The sequence below is a fragment of the Loxodonta africana genome, chromosome X, assembly GCF_030014295.1.
Source record: "Loxodonta africana isolate mLoxAfr1 chromosome X, mLoxAfr1.hap2, whole genome shotgun sequence".
NCBI classification, from domain to species: Eukaryota; Metazoa; Chordata; class Mammalia; order Proboscidea; family Elephantidae; genus Loxodonta; species Loxodonta africana.
In genome coordinates, this window is record NC_087369.1 from 90466004 (window position 1) to 90491852 (window position 25849).

The following is a 25849-nucleotide window of genomic DNA, read 5'->3' on the forward strand; positions in this document are numbered from 1 at the left end:
TTGTTGATAATTCTTCTTTAAAAGTTTGGCAGCATTCACTAGTGAAGCCATATGATCCTGGGCTTTTTTTTTGTGTGTGTTGGGGGGGTGGGATTTTTTTTTATATTACTAATCCAATCTTTTTACCTTTTTAAAGTCTATTTAGATCTTATATTTATTTTTTAGTTAATTTTGGTAGTTTGTGTCTTTTTAAAAATGTTTCTATTTCATTTATACCATCTAATTTTTTAATTTGTTTGCATACTGTTGTTCATAGTATTTCCTTATAATCATCTTTATTTCTGTAAGATCAATAGTGATATCCCCTCTTTCAATCCTGATTTTAGTAATTGGATTTTCTCTCCTTTTTTTCTTGGTCAGTCTTGATAAAATTTGTTAAGTTTGTCAATATTTTGAAAGGACCAAACTTGGTTTCATTGGTATTCGGTGTTGTTATTCTATTCTGTAATTTATATTTATGCTGTAATCTTTAATATTTGTTTCTTCTGCTTCCTTTGGATTTAGTTTGCTCTTATATTTTTAGTTGCTTGAAGTGGGAAATTAGTGCATTGATTTGAAATCTTTCTTCTTTTTAATATAGGTATTTACATCTATAAAATTTCTTCTAGACAGTATTTTAGTTGCATCCATTAAGTTTTGGTACTTTGTGTTTTCATTTTCACTCATCTCAAGACATTTTCTAATACTTCTCATGATTTCTTCTTTGACCCATTGGTTATTTAGGAATATTTTTTTTAAATCATTTGCATGTATTTGTAAATTTGTAAATTAAAAATCCTTCTTTTGTTGATTTCTAATTTCATTCTGTTGTGGTCAGAGAGCATACTTTGTGTGATAGCTATCTTTTTTAATTTGTTATGACTTGCTTTACGGCTTAATATTTGTTCCATCTTGGAGAATGGTCCATATGCAGTTGTAAAGAATGTGTATTCTTCTGTTTTTGGTGGAGTATTCTATTATTTTTTTAATAGTAATAGTTATTTCATAGTGTTGTTTAAGTCATATATTCCTGTTCATCCTCTGCCTCGTTGTTCTAGCCTTTATTGAAAATAGGGTACCCACTTTGTGTTGTAGAACTGTCTCTTTCTCCTTTCAATTCTGTCAGTTTTTACTTCATGCCTTTCATGAAGATATTGTTAGATACATATGTGCTTTTAGTTATTACGTAGTCCTGATTTACTGACCCTTTTATCATTACATAATGTGCTTCTTTTTCTCTAAATAGAAATTTTTTTCCATGATCTATTTTGTCTGATATTAGTATAGCTCCTCCAGTTCTCTTTTGTCTACTGTTTTCAGAGTATATCTTTTTCTATCCTTTTAGTTTCAACCTGTCTTCATCTTTGAATCTAATGTGTGTCTCTGTAGATAGTGTATGGTTTGATATAGGTATTGGTTTCAATCCAATCTACCAAGCTCTCACTTTTAATTGCAATATTTAATTCAGTTATATTTAATGTGGTTACAGTTTGCTATTTGTTTTCTAAATGTCTTAGGGCATTATAAAACTATTCTCAAATCCTCCATTACTGCCTTCATTTGTGTTACATAGATATTTTCTTGTGTACCATTTCAATTTCTTTACTATAGTTTTTGAATGATGTTCTTAGTGGTTGCCTTGGGGAGTTGAACTAACATCTTACCTTAAAACAGTTTAGTTTATATTAATACCATCTTAATTTCAATTGTATAGGAAAGCATTGCCCCAATATATCCCTGTTCCCACCTCCCTATTTTGTTCTACTACTGTCATACAAATTACAGCTTTATACGTTACAATTTTATCAACACAGCTTATAATTATTTATAATTACTGCTTTAAATAGACAGTAGAAGAAAATTGTTACAAATATATGTTTATGTTACCTTTTTAATTTTCCTTATATAGTTACTTTTACTGGTGATCTTTACTGCTTTCTTTGGATTCTAGTTATTGTCTCATGTCCTTTCATTTCAGCCTGAAGGACTCCTTTTGTTATTTCTTGTTGGGCAGGTCTGTTATCAATGACTTCTTTTAGTTTTTCTTTATCTGTGATTGCATTAATTTCTCCTTCATTTTGAAGCATAGTTTTCCTGGATATATGATTTTTTATGTTCTTCTTCCCTCATTCTTGGTGTTCCAAGTTTTTGTTTGTTATCATTTCCTTTTTTATTCACAGAACTTCCCTTAGCAATTCTTTTAGGTCAGGTCAGCTTAGTTTCCATCATCTGAAAATGTTTATTCCTGAAGGATAGTTTCACTGGACTTCATGGTTTCAATGTCATTTGAACCATTGTTTCTCTATGGGTAGTGTATTGTTTCTCTCTGGCTCCTCTCAAGACTTCCTTGTGGTCTTTAGTTTTCAGAAAGCTGATTATGATTCTCTGGTGTGCATTTCTTTGCATTTATCCTACTTCCGGTTTGCTGGGTTCTTGAATTCAAAGCTTTATATCTTGCACCAGATTTGGGAAATTTTCAGCCATCTTGTTTTTGAATTTTGTTTTCTAGGTTGTGGGCTTCTTCAGAACCCAAGTCCGGATATAAAAAAAAAAGGAGGGGATAAATACAGTAAATTAACCACCATGTAGTTTCCCATGCCTTGAGGTCTCTAGCCAGACTGTCTTATTTTCTCCACCTTTTAGATTATCTTTTACAAGTTTTGTCCAGGTTTTACGACATTAATTACTAGAAGGAATAGGTTGGAGTAAATTTACGCCATCTTGCCTGGTATTGGAAGTTCCCAGAAGAGTCTTATAATCAGGCCTGCCTGGTATAATTTGAATAAAAGAGGAAATGGAGTGTTAGTTTCCAATTGCTAACAATTTTACCTTTTTTCTTGCACCTAAAATTCTACCATCCCCTTAATTTATTTACTCAGACTTTTTTTTTTTTTTAGTATTTAATGCCTGCTAGGAATTTTTTTTTTTTTAGGAACGGTTCTAGTTTTCATGATGCAAACTTGATCAATAGAGACTCACTCTCTGCCCCAGAGTGTAACATTAGTGTGAAATCCAGTCAATAGAAGAAAGCACAGAGTCCTATAGGAGAACAAAAGAGAAGTACCCAATTCAAACCTAGAGAGACGTCAGGAAAGTCTTCCCAAAGGAAAGTCTAAGTTAAGACCTGAAGGAAAATGAGTTATCCAAATGAAGATGGGGAAAAGAATATTCCAGGAAGAGGAAGGATTTGTGAAAAGTCCTAGATAAGACAAAGTACATGAACATTCATGGAAATTTAAGAACTTCAGTATTGCAGAAGCAGAGAATGCTTGTGAGGAGTAAAATTGCAGAGGTGAGATTGGAGAAATAGGGCTGCAGGATCTAATAAATCATAGAAAAGAGTGTGGTCTAAATATTCATGGGAATCTTTAAGAGAACAAAACAGGGTAGTGGTGTGATCGCATTTGAAATTTAGAAAGATCACTTTGAATGGAAAATATATTGATTGGAATAGGTAAGATTGAAGGTAGGGTGAATTGATAACAGACTGATTAGAGTATGAGATAAAGAGATGATGAAGAAAGGAAGAAGTAAGTACATTTAAAAACTTAAGTTGATAGAAGTAATAGGATCTAGTGATTGTATATGGTGGGTGCTAATAGGTGAAGATGTTAAAGGTATCATCCAGATTAGCTAACTGGGTAGATAACAGAGTAATCATAAATCATCCAAACTATGGCACTTTTGAGAGTGAAAGGGCATTCCATTAGTAATTATACTACAATGATGTGTGTAAACTAGGATCGTATTAGCCATATCAGGATATGCAGTCACCCTAGTATATGGTGATTCTAGTAGGAGAGGAGCATACATTTCAGGGGAAATTTATACTTTGTTTAATTTTTTTTAATTTACAATGACTATGGGACATACTAGTAGTCCAGTAGGTACTTATATCTGTAAGTATGTATGTATGCATGCATATATGTATGAATGTATGTATTTATCTAGAGCTGAGGGGTAGCTGTAGACTGGAGCTATGGATTTGGTAATCATGTGCTTATGTGTAGTAATTGAAGTGGTAGGAATAGATGACCTAACCTAGAGAAAATAGGTCACATGAAAAGAAAAGAATATTTAGGACAAAATATGGACTGCACCATCATTTCTGGAATTTTCAGAGAAAGATGTGCCTCAGAAGAAGGTAAGCAGCAGTTAGAAAAAGAGGGAAGTTAACAGGCAAGTATGGAATCATGAAGGCCAAGAAAAGAGAGGTTTTAAAGTATGGAATGGTTAATAGAATTAAATGCTGAGCAGAGGTCAGATATGATGAGTGTCTTAGGCTGGATTCTCTACAAAAGAAAAACCAGTGAAGTATATATATATATATGTGTGTGTGTGTGTACGGCGAGAGGAAGAGAGTTATCTCAAGGAAATGGCTCATGAAGTTGTAGAGGCTGGCAAGTCCCAAGTCCATGGGTCAGACATCAGGCTAGAGGCTTCTCCTGACTCATGTGGCTGCAGGGGTTCACAAGCTCAAGATTGGCAGGTCAGACAGCAGGCCACTAACTTATGGGCTGCAGAGGCTGACGACTCTAAGAACTTCAGGTAAGATGGTAGGCTACTGACTCAAGTCCATAGAATTGGAGGTCAAATGATGACGAGCTGGATGCAGGATTAAAATTTTCGATGAAGTGAATGAAGCTCTTAACTTATAAAAAAAATTCAAGTGTCAGAGTCCCTAGAGAACATAGTCCAAACTTATGGCTCTGAAGGGAAACTGGGAAAATTCTAAAGAGGCCAGTGACCAAGTAATGGATGTTTGTAGTGAGATTTTTAGGTTAAAGTTCTTTCAGAAGCTCCTTAGTTCTGAAGTATTTATCTTATTTGCCAGTCAGATAATGAGTCCTAGTTTATGCCCATGCTTGTTCTACGATGTGTTTCACAGAAGATAAGATGCTTGTCAAGGAGCTAGCATTCAAGGCTAACACCTTAGACACAATAGTAAAAAATCCACTAGTGTGAGGTAATAGAGCATAATGTGGGCTATGGAATCAAACTAATTGGGTTCAAATCCCTGTTTCATCACAAACTAGTAGTACAACTATGGACAAACTACGTTACCAAATGGGTGTCTTTCCTAACAAGAATGTCATGAAGATTAAATGGTATAATATATGTAAAGTGTCTTGTCACCACACAGCTGTCTGTTTGTCGTACTGAGGTAGTTTGCATGTTGCTGTGATGCTGGAAGCTATGCCATCAGTATTTCAAATACGAGCAGGGTCACCCATAGTGGATGGGTTTCAGCAGAGCTTCCAGAATAAGACAGACTAGGAAGAAGAACCTGGCGGTCTGCTTCTGAAAAAAGTTAGGCAGTGAAAAACCTTCTGAATAGCAGTGAAACATTGTCTGATGTGATGCCAGAAGATGAGCCTCACAGGTGAGAAAGCACTCAAAGTGCGACTAGGGAAGAGCCTCCTTGAAGTAGATTTGACCTTAATTATGGGGATGGAGTAAAGTTTTTGGGACCTTCATTTACTGATGTGACATGACTTGAAATGAAAATAAACAGCTACAAGCATCCATTAATAATCGGAAAGTGGAATGTATGAACTGTGAATCCAGGAAAATTAGAAGCCATCAAAAATGAAATAGAACATATAAACATCAGTACGCTAGGCATTAGTGAGCTGAAATGGACTGGTATTGGCCATTTTGAATCAGAGAATTATAAAGTCCACTATGCTGGGAATGACAACTCAAAGAGGAATGGTGTTGCATTCATCATCAAAAACAACATTTCAAGATCTATCCTGAAGTACAATGCTGTCAGTGATAGGATAATATCCATACACTTACAAGGAAGACCAGTTAATAAAGACTATTATTCGAATTTACACACTAACCACTAGGGCCAAAGATGAAGCAATAGAAGATTTTTATTAGCGTCTGAAATTGATCGAACATGCAATCAAGATGCATTGATAATTACTGGCGATTGGAATGCGAAAGTTGGAAACAAAAAAAAGGATCAGTAGTTGGAAAATATGGCCTTGGTGATAGAAACAATGCCAGAGATCGAATGATAGAATTTTGCAAGACCAACGACTTCTTCATTGCAAATACCTTCTTTCATCAACATCAACAGCGACTATACACATGGACCTCGCCAGATGGAACACGCAGAAATCAAATTGACTACATCTGTGGAAAAAGACAATGGAAAAGCTCAATATCATCAGTCAGAACAAGACCAGGGGCTGACTGTGGAACAGACCATCAATTGCCCCATGCAAGTTCAAGCTGAAACTGAAAAAATCAGAGCAAGTCCATGAGAGCCAACATATGAACCTGAGTACATCCCACCTGAATTTAGAGCCCATCTGAAGAATAGATTTGACTCAGCGAACACTAGTGACCAAAGACCAGATGAGTTGTGGAATGACATCAAGGACATCATCCATGAAGAAAGCAAGAGGATATTGAAAAGACAGGAAAGAAAGAAAAGACCAAGATAGATCTCAGAGGAGACTCTGAAACTTGCTCTGAAATGTCGAGCAGCTAAAGCAAAACCAAGAATTGATGAAGTAAAAGAACTGAACAGAAGATTTCAAAGGGCCTCTCGAGAAGGCAAAGTAAAGTATTATAATGACATGTGCAAAGACTTGGAGATGGAAAACCAAAAGGGAAGAAGAACACGCTCAGTGTTTCTCAAGCTGAAAGAACTGAAGAAAAAATCCAAGCCTCAAGTTGCAATAGTGAAGGATTCTATGGGGAAAATATTAAACGATGCAGGAAACATCAAAGGAAGAAGGAAAGGATACACAGAGTCATTATACCAAAAAGAATTAGGCAATGTTCAACCATTTCAAGAGGCGGCATATGATCAGGAACCGATGGTACTGAAGGAAGAAATCCAAGCTGCTCTGAAGGCATTGGCGAAAAACAAGACTCCAGGAATTGATGGAATATCAATTGAGATGTTTCAACAAACAGATGCAGCGCTGGAGGTGCTCACTTGTCTATGCCAAGAAATATGAAAGACAGCTTCCTGGCCAATTGACTGGAAAAGATCCATATTTACACCTATTCCCAAGAAAGGTGATCCAACCGAATGTGGAAATTATAGAACAATATCATTAATATCTCATGCAAGCAAAATTTTGCTGAAGATCATTCAAAAACGGCTGCAGCAGTATATTGACAGGGAACTGCCAGAAATTCAGGCTGGTTTCAGAAGAGGACGTGGAACTAGGGGATATCATTGCTGATGTCAAATGGATCCTGGCTGAAAGCAGAGAATACCAGAAGGATGTTTACCTGTGTTTTATTGACTACGCAAAGGTATTCGACTGTGTGGATCATAACAAATTATGGATAACATTGCGAAGAATGGGAATTCTGGAACACTTAATTGTGCTCACAAGGAACCTTTACATAGATCAAGAGGAAGTTGTTTGGACAGAACAAGGGGATACTGATTGGTTTAATGTCAGGAAAGGTGTGCGTCAGGGTTGTATTCTTTCACCATACCTATTCAATCTGTATGCTGAGCAAATAATACGAGAAGCTGGACTACATGAAGAAGAATGGGGGATCAGGATTGGAGGAAGGCTCATTAACAACCTGCGTTATGCAGATGACACAATCTTGCTTGCTGAAAGTGAAGAGGATTTGAAACATTTACTAATGAAGATCAAAGACCACAGCCTTCAGTATGGATTGCACCTCAAAGTAAAGAAAATAAAATTCTCACAACTGGACCAATAAACAATATCATGATAAATGGAGAAAAGATTGAGGTTGTCAAGGATTTCACTTTACTTGGATTGACAATCAACAGCCATGGAAGCAGCAGTCGAGAAATCAAAAGACGCATTGCATTGGGTAAATCTGCTGCGAAGGACCTCTTTAAAGTGTTGAAGAGCAAAGATGTTACCTTGAAGACTAAGGTGCGCCTGACCCAAGCCACGGTATTTTCAATCGCATCATATGCATGTGAAAGCTGGACAATGAATAAGGAAGACCGAAGCAGAGTTGATGCCTTTCAATTGTGGTGTTGGCGAAGAATATTGACTATACCATGGACTGCCAAAAGAACGAACAAATCTGTCTTGGAACAAGTGCGGCTAGAATGCTCCTCAGAGGCAAGGATGGCGAGGCTGTGTCTTATATACTTTGGACATGTTGTCAGGAGGGATCAGTTCCTGGAGAAGGACATCATGCTTGGCAGAGTACAGGGTCAGCGGAAAAGAGGAAGATCGTCAACGAGGTGGATCGACACATTGGCTGCAACAATGAGCTCAAACATAGCAACAATTGTAAGGATGGCGCAGGACTGGGCAGTGTTTCGTTCTGTAGTTTATAGGGTCGGTATGAGTCGGAACCGACTCGACAGCACCTAAGAACAACAACAAGGAAGACCAGTTAATAGGACTATTCAAATTTATGCATCAGTCACTAATGCCAAAAATGAGTAAAGTGAAGATTTTCACCAACTTCTGCAGTCTGAAATTGATCAAATACGCAATCAAGATGCACTGATAATTACTGGTAATTGGAATGCAAATTTGGAAACAAAGAAGAAACATATGTGGTTGGAAAATATGGCCTTGGTGATAGAAACAACCCTGGAAACCCCATGATAGAATTTTGGAAGACCAAAGAATTATTCATTGTAAATGCCTTTTTTTTTTTTTAAGCAACGTAAACAACGACTGTACACGTGGACTTCACAGGATGGAAAATACAAGAATCAAATCAACTACGTCTGTGGAAAGAGAAGATGGAAAACCTCAATATCATCAGTCAGAACAAGACCAAGGGGCGAATCAGAACAGACCATCAATTGCTCACATGCAAGTTTAAGTTGAAGCTGAAGAAAATTAAAACAAATCCATGAGAACCAAAATACGACTTTGAGTACATCCTACCAGAATTTGAAGACCCTCTCAAGAATAGATTTGACATCTTAAACACCAATGACCAAAGACCAGAGGAGTTGTGGGATGACATCAAGGACAGCATACATGAGAAAAGCAAAAGGTCATTAAAAGGAAAGAATGAAAATATCAAAATAGATGACAGAAGAAACTCTGAAATTTGCTCTTGAACTTAGAGTAGTTAAAGCGAACAGAAGATATCATGAAGTTAAAGAGCTGAACAGAAGATTTCAGAGGGCAGCTCTAAAAGATGTAGTAAAGTATTGTAATGAAATGTGCAAAGACCTGGAGCTAGAAAACCAAAAGGAATAACATGTTTGGCATTTCTCAAGGTTAAGAACTGAAGAGAACAGTCAAGCCTTGAGTTACAATTTTGAAGGATTCTGTGGGCAAAATGGAGCCCTGGTGGTGCAGTAGTTAAGAATTCAGCTGCTAAACAAAAAGTTGGCAGTTTGAATCTACCAGCCACTCCTTGGAAATCCTATGGAGCAGTTCTACTCTGTTTTATACAGTCCCTATGAATCAGATTTGGCTCAACAGCAACAGGTTTGTTTTTGCTTTTTTTTTTTTTTAGTAACGAAATATTGAATGATGATGCAGCAAGCATCAAAAAAAAAAAAAAAAGGAGGAATACACAGATTCACCATACCAACAAGATTTGGTCAATGTTCAACCATTTCAGGAGGTAGCATATGATCAAGAACTGATGGTACTGAAAGAAGTCCAAGCTGTACTGAAGGCATTGGCAAAAACAAGGCTCCAAGAATTGACAGAATACCAACTGAGATGTTTCAACAAATAGATGCAGCACTACAGGTGCTCATTAATCTATGCTTAGAAATTTGGAAGACAGCTACCTGGGCACCTGACTGGAAGAGATTGATATTTGTGCCCATTCCAAAGAAAGGTGATCCAACACAAAGCAGACAGTAGTGAACAATATCATTAATATCACAGGCAAATAAACTTTTTCTCAAAATAATTCAAAAACAAATACAGCAATACATCAACAGAGAACTGCCAGAAATTCAAACTGAATTCAAAAGAGGGCATGGAATGAGAAATATTATTGCTAATGTTAGAAGGATCTTTGTTGAAAGCAGAGAATACCAGGAAGATGTTTACCTGTGTTTTATTGACTATGAAAAGGCATTTAACTGTGGATCATAACAAAGTACGCATAACGTTGGGAATAAAGGGAATTCCAGAACACTTCACTGTGCTCATTTGGAACATGTACATACACCAAGAGGCAGTCATTTGAACGGAACAAAGGGATACTGAGTGGCTTAAATAAGGAAAGGTGTTCTCAGGTTTGCATCCTTTCACCATACTGATTCAATCTGTATGCTGAGCAAACAATCAGAGAATCTGGACTGGAAGAAGAATATGGCATTAGAATTGATGGAAGACTCATTAACAACCTGCAATATGCAGGTGGCACAACTTTGCTTGCTGAAAGTGAAGAAGACTTGAATCACTTACTGATGAAGATCAAAGACTACAGCTTTCAGTATGGATTACACTTCAATATAAAGAAACAAAAATCCTTACAACTGGATAAACACAGAAAATATTGAAATTGTCAAGGATTTAATTTTGCTTGGATCCACAATCAATCCCTGTGGAAGAAGCAGTCCAGAAATCAAATGATGCATTGGGCAAATTGCAAAAGACCTCTTTAAAGTCTTAAAAAGCAAGACATCACTTTGAGGACTAAGGCCTGACCCAAGGCATAATATTTTAATTGCCTCATATGCATGTGAAAGCTGGACAATGAATTAGGAAGACTGAAGAAGAATTGACCTTTAAATTAGGGTGTTGATTAAGAATATTGAATATACCATGGACTTCCAGAACAATGGAAACCCTGGTGGCATAGTGGTTAAGTGCTATGGCTGCTAACCAAGAGGCCAGCAATTCAAATCTGCCAGGCGCTCCTTGGAAACTCCATGGGCCAGTTCTGCTCTGTCCTATAGGGTTGCTATGAGTCGGAATCAACTCGACGGCAGTGGGTTTTGGTTGGCCACAACAACAGAGAAACCTGTCTTGGGAGAAGTACAGCCAGAATGCTCCTTGGAAGCCAGGATGATGAGACTTCATCTCATGTACTTTGGGCATGTTACCAGTCCCTGGAGAAGGACATCATGCTTGCTAAACTAGAAGGCCAGCAAAAAGAGGAAGACCTTCAATTAGATGGATTGACACAGTGGCTGCAACAGTGGGCTCAAACATAGCAAAGGTTGTGAGGATGGTGCAGGATCGGGTAGTGTTTCAATTTCTTGTACATAAGGTTGCTGTGATTTGAAACTGACTGGACAGCACCTAACAATAACAAAAGTGTCTGGCACATAGCAAATGCTCAGTAAATATAATTATTATTAAATACTGATGCTATGTGGCATAAGTTGGTAGATACTTCAGAAATACCAAGAAAGATGAGGTCAATAAGGACTAGAGAAGTCAGTGGTAGCTTTCTGGGGTACATGGGGAACTTGAGCTGGGCTTTGAAATTTATTAATATTTTACCTTCTTCCATATGCATAAAAATACACAAAACAAATTATAATAATACTTGTTGAAATGTTACTATGTGTCAGATACATGCATTGCATATATTAGCTCACCTCATTGAATATATAAAGCAATACCATACATTGTATAGCGGGGGAAACTGTGGCTCAGATAAATTAGGAAACACAACCCATCAGTGGACAGTGGAGGAACTGGGATTCAAACTCAGGTCTCTCTGACCCCAAAGCCAATGCTTTGAACACTGTACTGATTCTCAAACAGAGAGAGAGAGATCCAGAAAACTGTAAGTTAAAAACAAGTTGGGTTCTGGTGAAAAATAATTAAGAATAAGTGGTTGTGGGTGAAAGTTTGTAAGTCTGTCTTACTTATCTAGTGTTACTATAACAGAAAAACCACCAATGGGTGGCTTTAACAAACAGAAATTTATTTTCTTACAGTTTAGGAGGCTGGAAGTCCAAATTCAGGGTGCAGGCTCTAGGGAAAGGCTTTCTCTCTCTACTGGCTCTGGAGGAATTCCTTGTCTCTTTTGAGCTTCTGCTCCTGGCTGATCTTTTTGTGGCTTGGCACCTCTCTTCCCCCATCTCTGCTTGATTGCTTGCTTGTTTAATTTATTTTTTATCTCAAAAGAGATTCACTCAAGACATACCTACACTAATCCTGCCTCATTAACATAACAAATGCAACCCTTTCTCAAATGGAATTATAACCACAGGCAGAAGTTAGGATTTACAACACATGCTTTGGGGGGATTTAGTTCAATCCATGGAAACTCTGGTGGCATAGTGGTTAAGTGTTACAGCTGCTAACCAAAGGGTTGGCAGTTTGAATCTGCCAGGCGCTCCTTGGAAACTCTATGCGGCAATTCTACTCTGTCCTATAGGGTCGCTATGAGTCAGAATCGACTCGACAGCACTGGGTTTGTTTTTTGGTAATTCAATCCATAAAAAAGTCTCTTCAGCTTCTGAGGGAAAAGTAAAATCAGAAATATATTTCCCTTTAAAAGTTGAAAATCAGTCTAATTTAGTATTTATCATCTAGATTTGTAAAATCTAATAAAAAGTCTTGAGACAAATGCATTTTTGCTTTGACTGAACTTACTGTTTTCAAGTTCCTGATACCAAAGAAGAAAATAATTATTTTAAAATTGAATCAGTTGGATTTTAATGCTTTAGGAATAAACTTATATTTTTCTCAATTGTTGTAAGCTTATATGCTTTTCTCAACAATCCATTGTGATAAAACAGTTAAAAGCTTAATTTTTTTATGGCATTAAAAGAGCTATCGTACACTTCTGATTGCAGAAGATATTAAAAAAAAATAGAATCATGACTGTTTCCTAAAAATTTTAACACAGTGTGGGATTTTTGTCATTGTTTTTGTTTTACTGTTACTTTTCTTCTGCCTGGTCCTGACCAGGAGAAATAATAGAATATAGATAAATAGGCCAGATTATACTGTACAGTTAGAAAGTTAGGATACAAACTCCTCTGTGAAAAGGAAAATATAATTACTTAAATGATTAACAATATTCGTGAGGAGATAATATACTGGTTTATCAGGTAAAACACAACCCTTGCTGGTATAAACAGTGTTTTAGGGCAGTGGTTTTCAGTGTGGCCCCTGGATCACATGGGGATCTTTTTCAAGTGCAAATCATTGGGTCTCACCCCAAACCTACTGAATCTGAAACTTTGTGGGTGGGACAAGCCCTCCAGATGTCTGTGATGCATGCTCAACTTTGAGAATCATTGTGTTAAGGTGGGGATAATAAATTCTGTCCAGGTTGATTAGTGAAGAGGTAGAAGAATGGAGGAAGGTACTTTCAACAGGGCCTTAAAGAATGACTCAGAGTTCTCTATACCATATTTCTTCCAGTTAAACAGAATATGATGTATTTGGAAAACCAATAGATTTATGTTATGGGAAAGAGCATGAGCTTTGGAATTTTATTATAAGATGACTTCCTGCAGGATAATTTGGTATTATGCATCGAAACCCTAGAAATTCCACTTTTAAGAATTTATCCAAAGGAAATAGTTGGTCAAGAGTACAAAGGTGAGTGCACAAAAATGTTTATCATTGTTTCTAACAGTGAAAAAATGGGAATCTACCTAAATGTCCACTAGTTAAATTATGGTACATACTTTTGATGAAATGCTAAGTATCCATTAAAATGATTATTCAGATATGTATTTATTGGCATGGAAGGATAATCATGATTTTGGTTAAAGGAACAAAATCTATTATAAAAGAGCGTGTGTATATAAGTCAAATTTGGTTGATGCATCTATATATGTATTCGTATATAGATCTATGTGCATAGAAAGAAAAGGTCTTGAAGACTTTACATCAAAATGTTAACAGTGGAAATACTGCTGTAGGTAGATAGACGGATAGATAGATGTTGCTGTTATAGTTGCTGTTAGCTGCTGTTGAGTAGGCTTTCAACTCATGGCAATCTCATACACCATGGAACAAAACAATGCCTGGTCCTGTACCATCCTCACGATCCATTGCTGGTCAGACTGCTGTGATCCATACGGTTTTCATTGGCAGATTTTTGGAAGTAGATCACCAGGCCTTTCTTCCTAGCCTGTCTTAATCTGGAAGCTTCAATGAAATCTGTTCAGCATCACAGCAACATGCAAGCATCCACTGGCAGACAGGTGGTGGCCATGCATGAAGTGCATTGGCCAGGAATTGAACCAGTGTCTCCAGCAGGGAAGGTGATAATTCTACCATTAAAGCACAACTGTCCCTCCGATAGTTTTGATTTGTTTTTGCTTACCTCTGTTTTCTTATGTGAAATTCTTCCTTGTATGATGAAGAAAGCATGAAAGTTTAAAAACAACCAAATCTAAGACGTTTAACTGGATTTTTTATGCAATCATATGATCAGGGACTGGAAATATCCATTTACTTTAAAAAATACTGTATTTGCCTCAAAATATTTGGAAGGAACTAATCACTTACTGTAACACCTCACTGTCAAGGTTAGTTGTCTAAAATCTGGCATTGGTTCATTCTGAAAGTTTGTATTATTAGTAGATAATTACAGAAATGCAATCTGCATTGTAGAAATTCCCGGAGAAATAGAAATTGCTCTCTAATGGGAGGCAAGAGATCCTGGTTCAGCCTTTGCCGTTAACTTTCTGTGTGAATTTGGAAAATTTAATCTCATTTTTTGGACTAAGTTTCCTCATGTATAAAAAATGACAGGATAAGAAGATATTGATGGCTTTTAACAGCCCTAATATTTTAGTGATGTATAATGCATATAAAAACCAAACTAAGTGTTTGCAGAGAACTATAAGAGGACATATAAAGGCTGAAAAAATAAAATAAAATAAACCAAACTCCCTAAAAGCCCTTTAAAGGATTCTGCTTCTGAAATTACAGAGGGTGTTTTTGGTACTTCTCTCTTTTAATATGACTTCTCCCTTAATGGGGTTTTTAAACAAATTATGCGTTAAATGTCAAAAGGAATCCCTGGGTAGTACAAGTGATTAACTTACTTGGCTGCTAATCAAAAGGTTAGAGGTTTGAGTTCATCTACAGGCATCTCAGAAAAAAAAAAAAACCTAGTAATCTACTTATGAAAATCAGCCATTGAAAACCCTGTGGAGTACACTTCTGCTCTGATACACTTGGAGTCACCATGAGTTGGAGTCTACACCGTGGCAACTAGTCCAATGTCAAAAGAACGTTGGTATATTTATGACACCTGGTGGTCAAGTCAAACATCACAGCTAAATTTTAATCCCCCAGATACGAACTCATTCTCTTCCTCTCTTTTTTTTAACCATTCATCGTTCATTCCATCATGCACTCAATAGTTGACCACTAATATGCTCAAGACACTTTTATAGACAGAAGTAAGACACTGAGTCTTTGATCTGTAGGAGATTGCTATTTATTTAGAAGAATAAAATACACCCACATGGAAAGGCAAATAACTACTGCATGCTGGGTGTGTTTAGTGCACTTTCAATAAAGAAAAGTATCAGAACTATGGGTACTCTGAGGCCAGAGGAGTGACCTGTAGTTCGAGGAGGTTTGGGAAGGGCTCCTAGAGGAAGTGAGCCTTGCCTTTCTTTGGACCTCAGGTCCCTCATCTGTAAAATAGCAATAATAATATATTTGCCACATGGTGTTCTTGTTAGGAATTAATTGAGAGAATATATGTAAAGCACTTAACATAGCACCTGGCTCAAAGTGGGTATTCAATAAATATTAGTTATTATTATAACAAATCCAAAGATGATCAGATAAGTCTTCATTTGTATTAGCTGTTCCCTTAATTTTATTTCATGAATAGTTCTGTTTCAAATTTATACAGCTTTTTATTTTGACTGAGTATAAACAACATCTGATCAATTCCTTTAGTTAGTTCATTGAATAAACAAACAGATAAACCAAAAAAAGATAGTTTGGCTCCATTTACAGTTTGCTATACTAAGCGATTCAGCAAAATTGTCACCTTAGTGGAAAAAAAAAATCAAAATAGATGTTTATGTGAATGAGCTGTTTGACTGTCAGTCAGTAAATATAATCTTTCTGAAAGCCTCATGTAGTCAGCTCAAATAGGTTGTTTGGCACTGTATGAGCTGTGTGTGGATTGACTACATTTTTACACTTTTTAATTGGTTGTGTTTTACCCTATATTGCTTTCCCAAATCATATTTCAAAAGTTGTTGCAAAAATGTGCATTTACTTTTGCATGTGAGTACAAGGTAATCAACGTTAAGGCTGTCTTATTTTCCTTTTAATTCCACAAAATGTAAATTCCACAAAATGTGAAGCAAACTTCAGCTTTTGCAAGCAATAAAAAGCACAAAGGAGTGTTAAAATCCCATTTATCCTTTTTTTTCTAAAATCAGATACATAAGTCATATTTTCTAAAAATATCAAACATTTAAGTTGTTAAACTGTCACATTCAAGGGTAAAATAAATTGTTTTCTAGTGGCTTTTGGCAAAAAACAATAAGGATTTAAACCAAAAGAAAGAAAACCCAGAACAGGACCATGTCATATTATGGATGAATATTTAATCTGGATAAGGGAAGATTTGAGAAAGAACAGGATTGCTGTCTTCAGATGAGCTTTCAAGTATAACAGGGCATAGACTTATTTTATTTGGCTTTGGCAGACAGAATTAGGTTGAAATGACAGGGAAACAAATTTTGGCTCACTGAAGGAAGAATTTTCTAACAATTTGGGTTGGTAAAAATGTAACCAACCACATTAACAACTTTTCTTTGGACTTGCACTGAAAGCTAGAAGGAAAGATATAGCTCCTTTTGTTGAAAGCTGAAGTGACCATAATGTCTGAACTTTAAAGTTACAGGAGCTCTGGAAAGTGCCACGACACGTGTTACTGTTGTTGTTAGGTACTATTGAATCCATTTCGACTCATAGCGACTCCATGTGACAGAGTAGAATTACCCCATAGGATTTTCTTGGCTGTTATCTTTATGGAAGCAGATTACCAGGTCTTTTCTCCTGGGGAGCCACTGATGGGTTCAAACCTCAGAACTTTCATTTAGCCACTGAGCACTTAACTGTTGTGCCACCAGGATTTGTTCTATGACGTATTAGCAGGACTAATTCTGAAAGAGGCAAAGGTTATTTGAGTTGCATTCCCTTTTCCTAGTCCCTATCAGTCCAAGGCCTGGTGATCTGCCAACTCTTACCCAGGTCCCTATCACATGTCTCACTCCAAAAAGAACACAAGCTCACCTCAGCAATCACCTAATCTCTGAGAAGGATGCAGTTGAAGATGAGTTAAATTTTTGCTGTCGTAGGGTTGATGTTAGGGGACTCAGCTAGATCTCAAAATCTGAAAATCCAGATGAGGAAAACTGTAAAACTGAAAGATGGAACCCAATAGGAGTGCTGGAATGTATGTCTTGGGGCTATTTTGCAGTGAGGTCTTGCCTTGTGGGCTAGCTCTGCAAGTTTGATTACTCTCTCTTACTAATAAGGGAAAAACCTGAAAGATTATTCCCAAAATAGTGATCTTTTTGATTCCTGAAAATATCTTTCCTTTGATATTTCGGTTTACTTACAAAAGACCCTTTTAATTTATGCTTTACAAAAAAAAAAAATTTTTTTTATTTGAATACTTCTTTGATGGGAAACAAATATATTTGTGTAATCAAACATAAGACTGACATGGCCTTGACTCTATTTTTACTCAATTTTCTGCAGAAATCATCACTCTAATGCTTTCCTTAAAGAAGGAACATAAATCCTCAGAATGGGAAGTAACAGCAACAACAGTACAAGAGCAAAGTGCACGGATCTTCAAATGCCATTTCAGTACTCGCTCTATGCAACTACCTATGCCCTCATATTCATCCCTGGTCTTCTGGCCAACAGTGTGGCCTTGTGGGTTTTATGCCGCTTCATCAGCAAGAAAAATAAAGCCATCATTTTCATGATCAATCTCTCTGTGGCTGACCTTGCTCATGTGCTGTCCTTACCCCTCCGGATTTACTATTACATCAACCATCACTGGCCTTTCCAGAGAGCCCTTTGCCTGCTGTGCTTCTACCTGAAGTATCTTAACATGTATGCCAGCATTTGCTTCCTGACCTGCATCAGCCTTCAGAGGTGTTTCTTTCTCCTCAAGCCATTCAAGGCCAGAGACTGGAAACGTAGGTACGACGTGGGCATCAGTGCTGCCATCTGGGTCGTTGTGGGGACTGCCTGTTTGCCACTTCCCATCCTGAGAAACGCAGACTTAGCCAACAACACTGAGTCCTGCTTTGCTGATTTAGGGCTTCAACACATTAGCATGGCTTCCTCCATTGGCATGGTAACTGTAGCTGAAATTGGAGGGTTTGTGTTACCTGTTGTAATTATCACCTGTTGCACATGGAAAACGAGAAAATCCTTAAAGGAATTCCAAGTTCCCTCACAGAATACCGAAGAGAGAAAAAAGGCTTGGCGAATGGTCCTGATGTGTGCAGTGGTGTTCATTGTGTGTTTCACTCCTTACCATCTCAATTTCCCCTTCTTTATGATGGTGAAGCAACATGTCTTTTCCAACTGCTCATTTATTAAGAGCACTCTATATTTGCACATCATCTTCCTGTGTCTTGCAAATCTGAATTGTTGTCTTGATCCAGTTGTGTATTATTTCATGACTTCAGAATTTTGTGATCAATTTTCAGAACATGGCAGCTTGGTTCTTCAGTCATGTGTGAGGTGTAAGGACAGTAATTTGGAAATTCATCAGAGGAAGGAGGATCTTCAAACTATCTCTCTTGAATTTTTGGATGATTCCAAGACAATTTAATCAAATAATTAGCTAGAACAATCCATATAATCTATCTGTCCAGCTATACATATTAAAGATTTTTTAAAAAATGAGGCTGACGAGAGCCTTAAAGAAACACATGCCCCCTCCTTTCACCCTCAGAATGATTCTTATGAAAGAAATATTCATGCCTCTATTTTCTCCCCAAAAGGAAACATATTGCTCTATGGAGTATGTGAACAAATATCTTTCTTTACAGAAGGTGATCGGCAATAGAATGAATTGTACACCAGTTTTTCAGCAATTAATCTAATCTTTTCACCTTCTCCTGAGAGCAACAAAATGTAATTTGATAACAGAAGGACTTAGTGTATTGTCAAAACATTTGAAATTGTACAGGTAAAAATATGATTCTGGTTTAATCTAGAAAATATACACTAATTGAACAAAGTAGATTAAAGAGTAGCTGCCTATTGTTGTTAATATGAATTATGGGAATTATTATAATTTGGAATACCTATGACACTTTCTCTTTCCATCCTTGGGGATACAGACAATTCACATTAATCCAAAATATCTCAAAAGTATCATGAGGTTCACATAACACACCTACACATGCGCCTTAAAGACAAAATGTTATGTTCTAAAACATTTCACAACCTTGAGAATTTCAGGGTTTGCAGTGAAGATTCTTTGCTTGGATCTCTCTGAGTGCATGTGATGTGATATCTGCTTTCATATATTGGTACTAATTCAGAAAATATTCTGTTATATTTGTTTATTAAAATCAACTATGCCATGTTCTCCCTGGTTTGATTGTTTTTTATACAATTTGAGTCACAATTTCACTTGATACATTTAGGTTAATGAATTAATAAAGAATCACATACATGCATGTAGTTTTTCAGTAGCCAAACTCTTTATGGACCTCATTTAATACAAGTAAAGTCATATATACAGAGAACACTGGTGAACTGAATCCTATTATAAATGCAGAATGGAATATTGCTATTTTAAAAAATCCTTTTGGTTAAATCCTTTTGTAATACATAACATTTTCTCCAAAATTTTATTTAGTTATTGTTGTTGAGAATATACACAGCAAAACATACAGCAATTCAAGTTTCTACATGTACAATTTAGTAACATTAATTACATTCTTTGAGTTGTGCACCAGTTCTCACCCTCCTCTTCTGAGTTGTTCCTCCCTCATTAACATAAACTCACTGCCCCTAATCTTTCGAGTTGTTGTCAATTTGATGCCATGTAGATAGCTCTTAAAAGACCATAATGCTCAAGGCAGACATTTTTTACTAGTTAATCTAAACTATTATTTGGTTTTAAGAAGACTTCAGGGCATATTTTTGGTTTAAGGTTTAAAAATAATCTCAGAGTGATAGTTTCAGGGGTTCATCCACCTGTCATGGCCCCAGAAAGTCTAGAGTCCATGAGAATTTGCAATTATGTTCTCTATTTTCCCCTTTTGAATCAGGACCCTTCTATAAAGTCTTTGACCAGAATGTTCAGTAATGGTAGCTGGGCATTATCCAGTTCTGGTCTCATGGCAAAGGAGGCAGTTGTTTATGGAGACAATTAGCCACCCATTTCATATCCTCCTATTTCTGACTCTCCTTTTTTCTCTGTTCTCCAGGTGAATAGAAACCAGTTGTTGTGCCTTGGATAACCGCCCTCAAGCTTTTAAGATCTTAGGCACTATGTTAAAACAGAAGCACTAAAAATGTTATTAGGCCAATTAACGGGGGTATACCAAGAAACCATGACCCTAAATCTCCAAGCCAAGGAACCATATCCCATGAGGTTTTCAGTTGTTCATAAGCAGCCTGAGCAGCTTCTCTGAGATGCAAATCAAACCACAATGAAATGCAATTTCACTCCCACTAGGATGGCTAAGATTGAAAAAAAAAAAAAAGCCAGAAAATAACAAATGTTGGCGAGGATTTGGGAGAAAGTGGAACCCTTACCCATTGCTAGTGGGAATGCAAACTGGTACAGCTGTTGTAGAAAACATTGTGGTAGTTCCTCAAAAAACTAAAAATAGAACTACGATATGATTCAGCAGTTCCACTCCTAGGTATATACCCAACACTTTTGAAAGCAGAGACTCAAAAAGAGACTTGTACACTGTCTTAGGCTGGGTTCTCTAGAGAAACATAAGCAGTGAAGTGTGTGTGTATATATATATCTCAAGGAAACAGCTTATGCAGTTTTAGAGGCTGGGAAGTCCCAAGTCTGTGAGTCCGGTATCAGATTGGAGGCTTCTCCTGACTCACGTAGCTGCAGGGGCTGACAAACCCAAGATCAGCAGGTAAGATGGCAGACTGCCGGCTCCAGTTCCAAGAACTGGATTTCAGATGATGATGAGCTGAGTACAGGATCCAGAGCAGAGCAAAAGCCAGTGGCCTTTGCCAGAAAGTCTATATATATATTGGATACCAGCCATACCCGCAAGGAAACTGCCTTTCAACTGATTGGCTGCTCATAGCAGATATCATTATGGAGGAGATTCCATTATATCAAATTTCATCATAGAGGTGATTACATTATTGCATAATTACCAAACTACATCAGAACTGTCAAGCCTCTGGGAATTATGGCCCAGCCAAGTTGACACACAACCTTAACCATCATGTACACCTGTGTGCATTGTATCACTATTCACAATAGCCAAAGATGAAAGCAACCTACATGCCCATAAACAGATGAATAAACAAAATATGGTACGTACAGTGGAATACTACTCAGTCAGTAGGAGAAATGAAGTCTTGATACTTGCTACAATTTGGAAGGAGCTTGAAGACATTATGCTGAGTGAAATAAGCCAATCACAAAAGGACAAATATTGTACGACCTCACTTACATTAAAAGGCAAGAAAAGTCAAATGTCTATAGACCAAAGTTTATTAGTGGTTACCTGGGGCAGGAGAGAAGGGGGAAAGGGAACTTAATGGTGATGGAATAATCATGTTGATTAAGGGTAGGGTTGCACAGCCGATTATTGTAATTGCTGCCAGTTAGTCATACTGTGGGGGCTTCCTTGTTGCTGTGATGCTGGAAGCTACGCCATCAGTATTCAGCAACCAGAAGGGTCACCCATAGCAGACAGGTTTCAGCTGAGCTTCCAGATTAAAACAGACTAGGAAGAAGGATGAGTCGGAATTGCCTCGACGACACTGGGTCTGGGAGGAAGAAGGACCCAACAGTCTACTTCTGAAAAGAAATAGCCAGTGAAAACCTTATGAATAGCAGTGGAACATTGTCTGATGTGGTGCAGAAAGATGAGCCTCCCCAGGTTGGAAGACACTCAAAAAACGACTGTGGAGGGCTGCCTCCTTAAAGTAGAGTCAACCTTAATGATGTGGATAGAGTCAAGCTTCTGGGCATTCATTTGCTGATGTGGCGTGAGTCAAAATGAGAAGAAACAGCTGCATTAGTAATCAGAACCTGGAATGTATGATGTATGAATCTAGGAAAATTGGAAATCATCAAAAATGAAATGGAATGCATAAAGATCAATATCCTAGGCATTAGTAAGCTGAAAAGGACTGGTACAGGCCATTTAGAATCAGACAAACATATGGTCTACTAGGCCTAGAATGACAACTTGAAGAGGAATGGCCTTGCATTCATTGTCAAAAAGAACATTTAAAGATCTATCCTGAAGTACAACACTGTCAGTGATAGGATAATATCCATATGCCTACAAGGAAGACCAGTTAATATAACAATTATTCAAATTTGTGCACCAATCACTAAGGCCAAAGATGAATTGAAGATCTTTACCAGCTTCTGCAGTCTGAAATTGATTGAATATGCAATCAGGATGTGTTGATAATTACTAGTGATTGAAATGCAAAAGTTGGGAACAAAGAAGAATGGCAGTTGGAAAATATGGCCTAGGTGGTAGAAATGATGCCAGAGATACCATGATAGAATTATTCAAGACCAACGAATTCTTCATTGCAAATACCTTTTTTTACCAACATACACAGAGCCTATACACATGGACGTCACCAGATAGAATACACAGGAATCAAGTTGACTACATCTGTGGAAAGAGTTGATGGAAAAGCTCAACATCACCTGTCAGAACAAGGCCAGAGGCCAACTGTGGAAGAGACCATCAGTTGCTCATATGCAAATTCAAGTTGAAACTGAAGGAAATTAGAACAAGTCCACAAGAGCCAAAGTACAACCTTGAGTATATCCCACCTGAATTTAGAGATCATCTCAAGAATAGATTTGACGTGTTGAACGCTAATGACCGAAGACTAGACGAGTTGTGGAATGACATTAAGGACATAATAATGAAGAAAGCAAGAGGTTACTAAAAAGACAGGAATGAAAGAAAAGACCAAAATGGATGTCAGAGGAGACTCTGAAACTTGCTCTTGAATGTCGAGCAGCTAAAGCAAAAGGAAGAAATGATGAAGTAAAAGAATTGAACAGAAGATTTCAAAGGGCAACTCCAGAAGACAAAGTATTGTAATGACATGTGCAAAGAGCTGGAGATAGAGGACCAAAAGGGAAGAACATGCTCGACAACTTTCCAGCTAAAAGAACTGAAGAAAAAACTTGAGCCTCAAGTTGCAGTAGTGAAGGATTCTATGGGGCAAACATTAAAAGACTCAGGAAGCATCAAAAGATGGAAGGAATATGTAGTCATTATACCAAAAAGAATTGGTCGACTTTCAACCATTTCAAGAGGTAGAATATGCTCAGGAACCCATGGTACTGAAGGAAGAAATTCAAGCTGCACTGAAAGCATTGGAGAAAAACAAGGTTCCAGGAACTGACAGAATATCAATGGAGATGTTACAACAAATGGATGGAGCGCTGGGAGGGCTTACTTGTCTATGCCAAGAAATTTGGAAGACAGCTAGAAGAGATCCATATTTATGCCTATTCCCAAGAAAGGTGATCCAAAGGAATGCGGAAATTATCAAACAATATCATTAACATCACACTCAAGCAAAATTTTGCTGAACATTATTCAAAAGTGGCTGTAGTAGTATATCGACAGGAAACTGCCAGAAATTCAGGTTGGATTCAGAAGAGGGCATGGAACTAGGGGATATCATTGCTGATGTCAGATGGAGCCTGGCTGAAAGCAGAAAGATGTTTACCTGTGTTTTATTGACTATGCAAAGGCATTCGACTGTGGGGATCATAACAAATTATGGATAATATTGCAAAAAATGGGAATTAATTGTGCTTATGAGGAACCTGTACATAGATTAAGAGGTAGTCGTTTGGACAGAACAAGGGGATTTGTGTGGTTTAAAGTCAGGAAAGTGGTGCGTCAGGGTTGTATCCTTTCACCATACCTATTCAATCTGTATGCTGAGCAAATAATCCAAGAGTCTGGAGTATGTGAAGGAGAATGGGGCATCAGGATTGGAGGAAGACTCATCAACAACCTGCGTTATGCAGATGACACAACCTTGCTTGCTGAAAGTGAAGAGGACTTGAAGCACTTATCAATGAAGATCAAAGACCACAGCCTTCAGTATGGATTGCACCTCAACATAAAAAAAAAAAAATTTTTTTTTCAACATAAAGAAAACAAAAATCCTCACAACTGGACCAATGAGCAACATCATGATAAACGGAGAAAAGATTGAAGTTGTCAAGGATTTCATTTTACTTGGATCTGCAATCAACAGCCATGGAAGCAGCAGTCAAGAAATCAAAAGACTCATTGTATTGGGCAAACTGGCTGCAAAAGACCTCTTTAAAGTGTTAAAAAGCAGAGATGTCACCCTGAAGAATAAGGTATGCCTGACCCGAGTCATGGTATTTTCAATCACATCATATGCATGCGGAAGACCAAAGAATTGATGCCTTTGAATTGTGGCATTGCTGAAGAATACTGAATATACCATGGACTGCCAAAAGTATGAATTAATCTATCTTAGAAGAAGTATACCCAGAATGCTCCTTAGAAGCAAGGATGGCAAGACTGCGTCTTACACACTTTGGACATGTTGTTAGGAGGCATCTGTCCCTTGAGAAGGACATCATGCTTGGTAAAGTACAGGGTCAGCAGAAAAGAGCAAAGCCATCAACGAGATGGATTGACGCAGTGGCTGCACAAATGGGCTCAATCATAACAACGATTGTGAGCATGGTGCAGGATCAGGCAGTGTTTCTTTCTGTGGTACACACAGTTGCTATGAGTCTGAACCAACTCGATGACACCTAACAAGAACAACAAGTTGTAAACCTGTAAAAAGTTGAATTGGGAAAATATGTGTGATAGATATACTTACAATGACAAAAAAGTAACATTTTTAAAAGCAGTGGTTAGTTTTATAAAATTATACAGACTCCTTGTCTTTATAAGACTGAAAATTTACAAAATATTTTCCTTGTGTGATTTTTTTTGAAATAGTAATTTTCTATCAGTAACAAAAGATAATATATATAATTTAGCACAGGGGTTAAAAAAAAAAACACAGGGCAAAACCAAGATTCTCCGAAATCTTCTGGGAATCTGTGTTTCAGACAGTTGTTTCCCGTAGAAATGATTAGGTAGCATTCTAAGCACCTGAACGTTTTAAAAACCATTTTAGGTGCAAATATTTCCTTCTTACCCTAGCCGTTTGTGTTAAACAAGGAGACATGGTGTATGAAAGAAGCACTAATCCAGATTCAGAGGGCCACGGTCCTAGTTTTAGACCTGCCACTGAAAAGTTATGTGATCTTGGACAAGTCACTTCTTTTTAGATTTCAGTGCTATTATTTTATTATTTTTTTAAAGGGTTAGACTGGATATCTATATGAGCTGTATTTTTTTAAAGTGTTTTCTAAACACTAAGTCACTTTACAAACGATTATTGTTGTTATTTATTTTATTATTATTACTATTATCATTATTTAAGGAGAGCTTCAAGTTTTTTTCAAGTTTAACATTTAGTGTAACAATTTCAGGATGACTGAGAGTCATTACAAATATCAGTTGTGGTACAGTATATTTTGCTTCTCTAAGGGTATTGAAATCTTTACGAGTGTTTGTCCCTACATACAAAAAGGCTCATGGATTTTTTTTTTGTATTGTTTTTACAGTGCTCTTGGTCTATACCTTTTTGAGCAATTTGCTCTCACATTTTGCCACTGTCTAAATCAGTCTCCATGTTTTTAATTAGTTACTCTAATCTTTTTGGCT

General features: G+C 37.1%; 1 protein-coding gene across 9 annotated transcripts in view; it reads left to right on the forward strand.

Moving 5' to 3' along the window:
* The window catches only part of LOC100655837 (putative P2Y purinoceptor 10), a 78398-nt gene extending 54527 nt beyond the window's left edge, over positions 1–23871 (forward strand). For 8 of the 9 annotated variants that reach the window (XM_023551423.2, XM_064278600.1, XM_023551421.2 and 5 more), the window contains one exon: positions 17610–23871. In XM_023551423.2, the coding sequence (XP_023407191.1) occupies positions 17659–18702 (1044 nt within the window). In that variant the 5' untranslated portion in view covers positions 17610–17658 and the 3' untranslated portion in view covers positions 18703–23871. Of the gene's footprint in view, positions 1–13274; positions 13455–17609 lie in introns of all 9 variants that reach the window. The other variant, XM_064278598.1, reaches the window with a different exon arrangement.
* The last annotated feature ends 1978 nt before the right edge of the window (positions 23872–25849 follow it).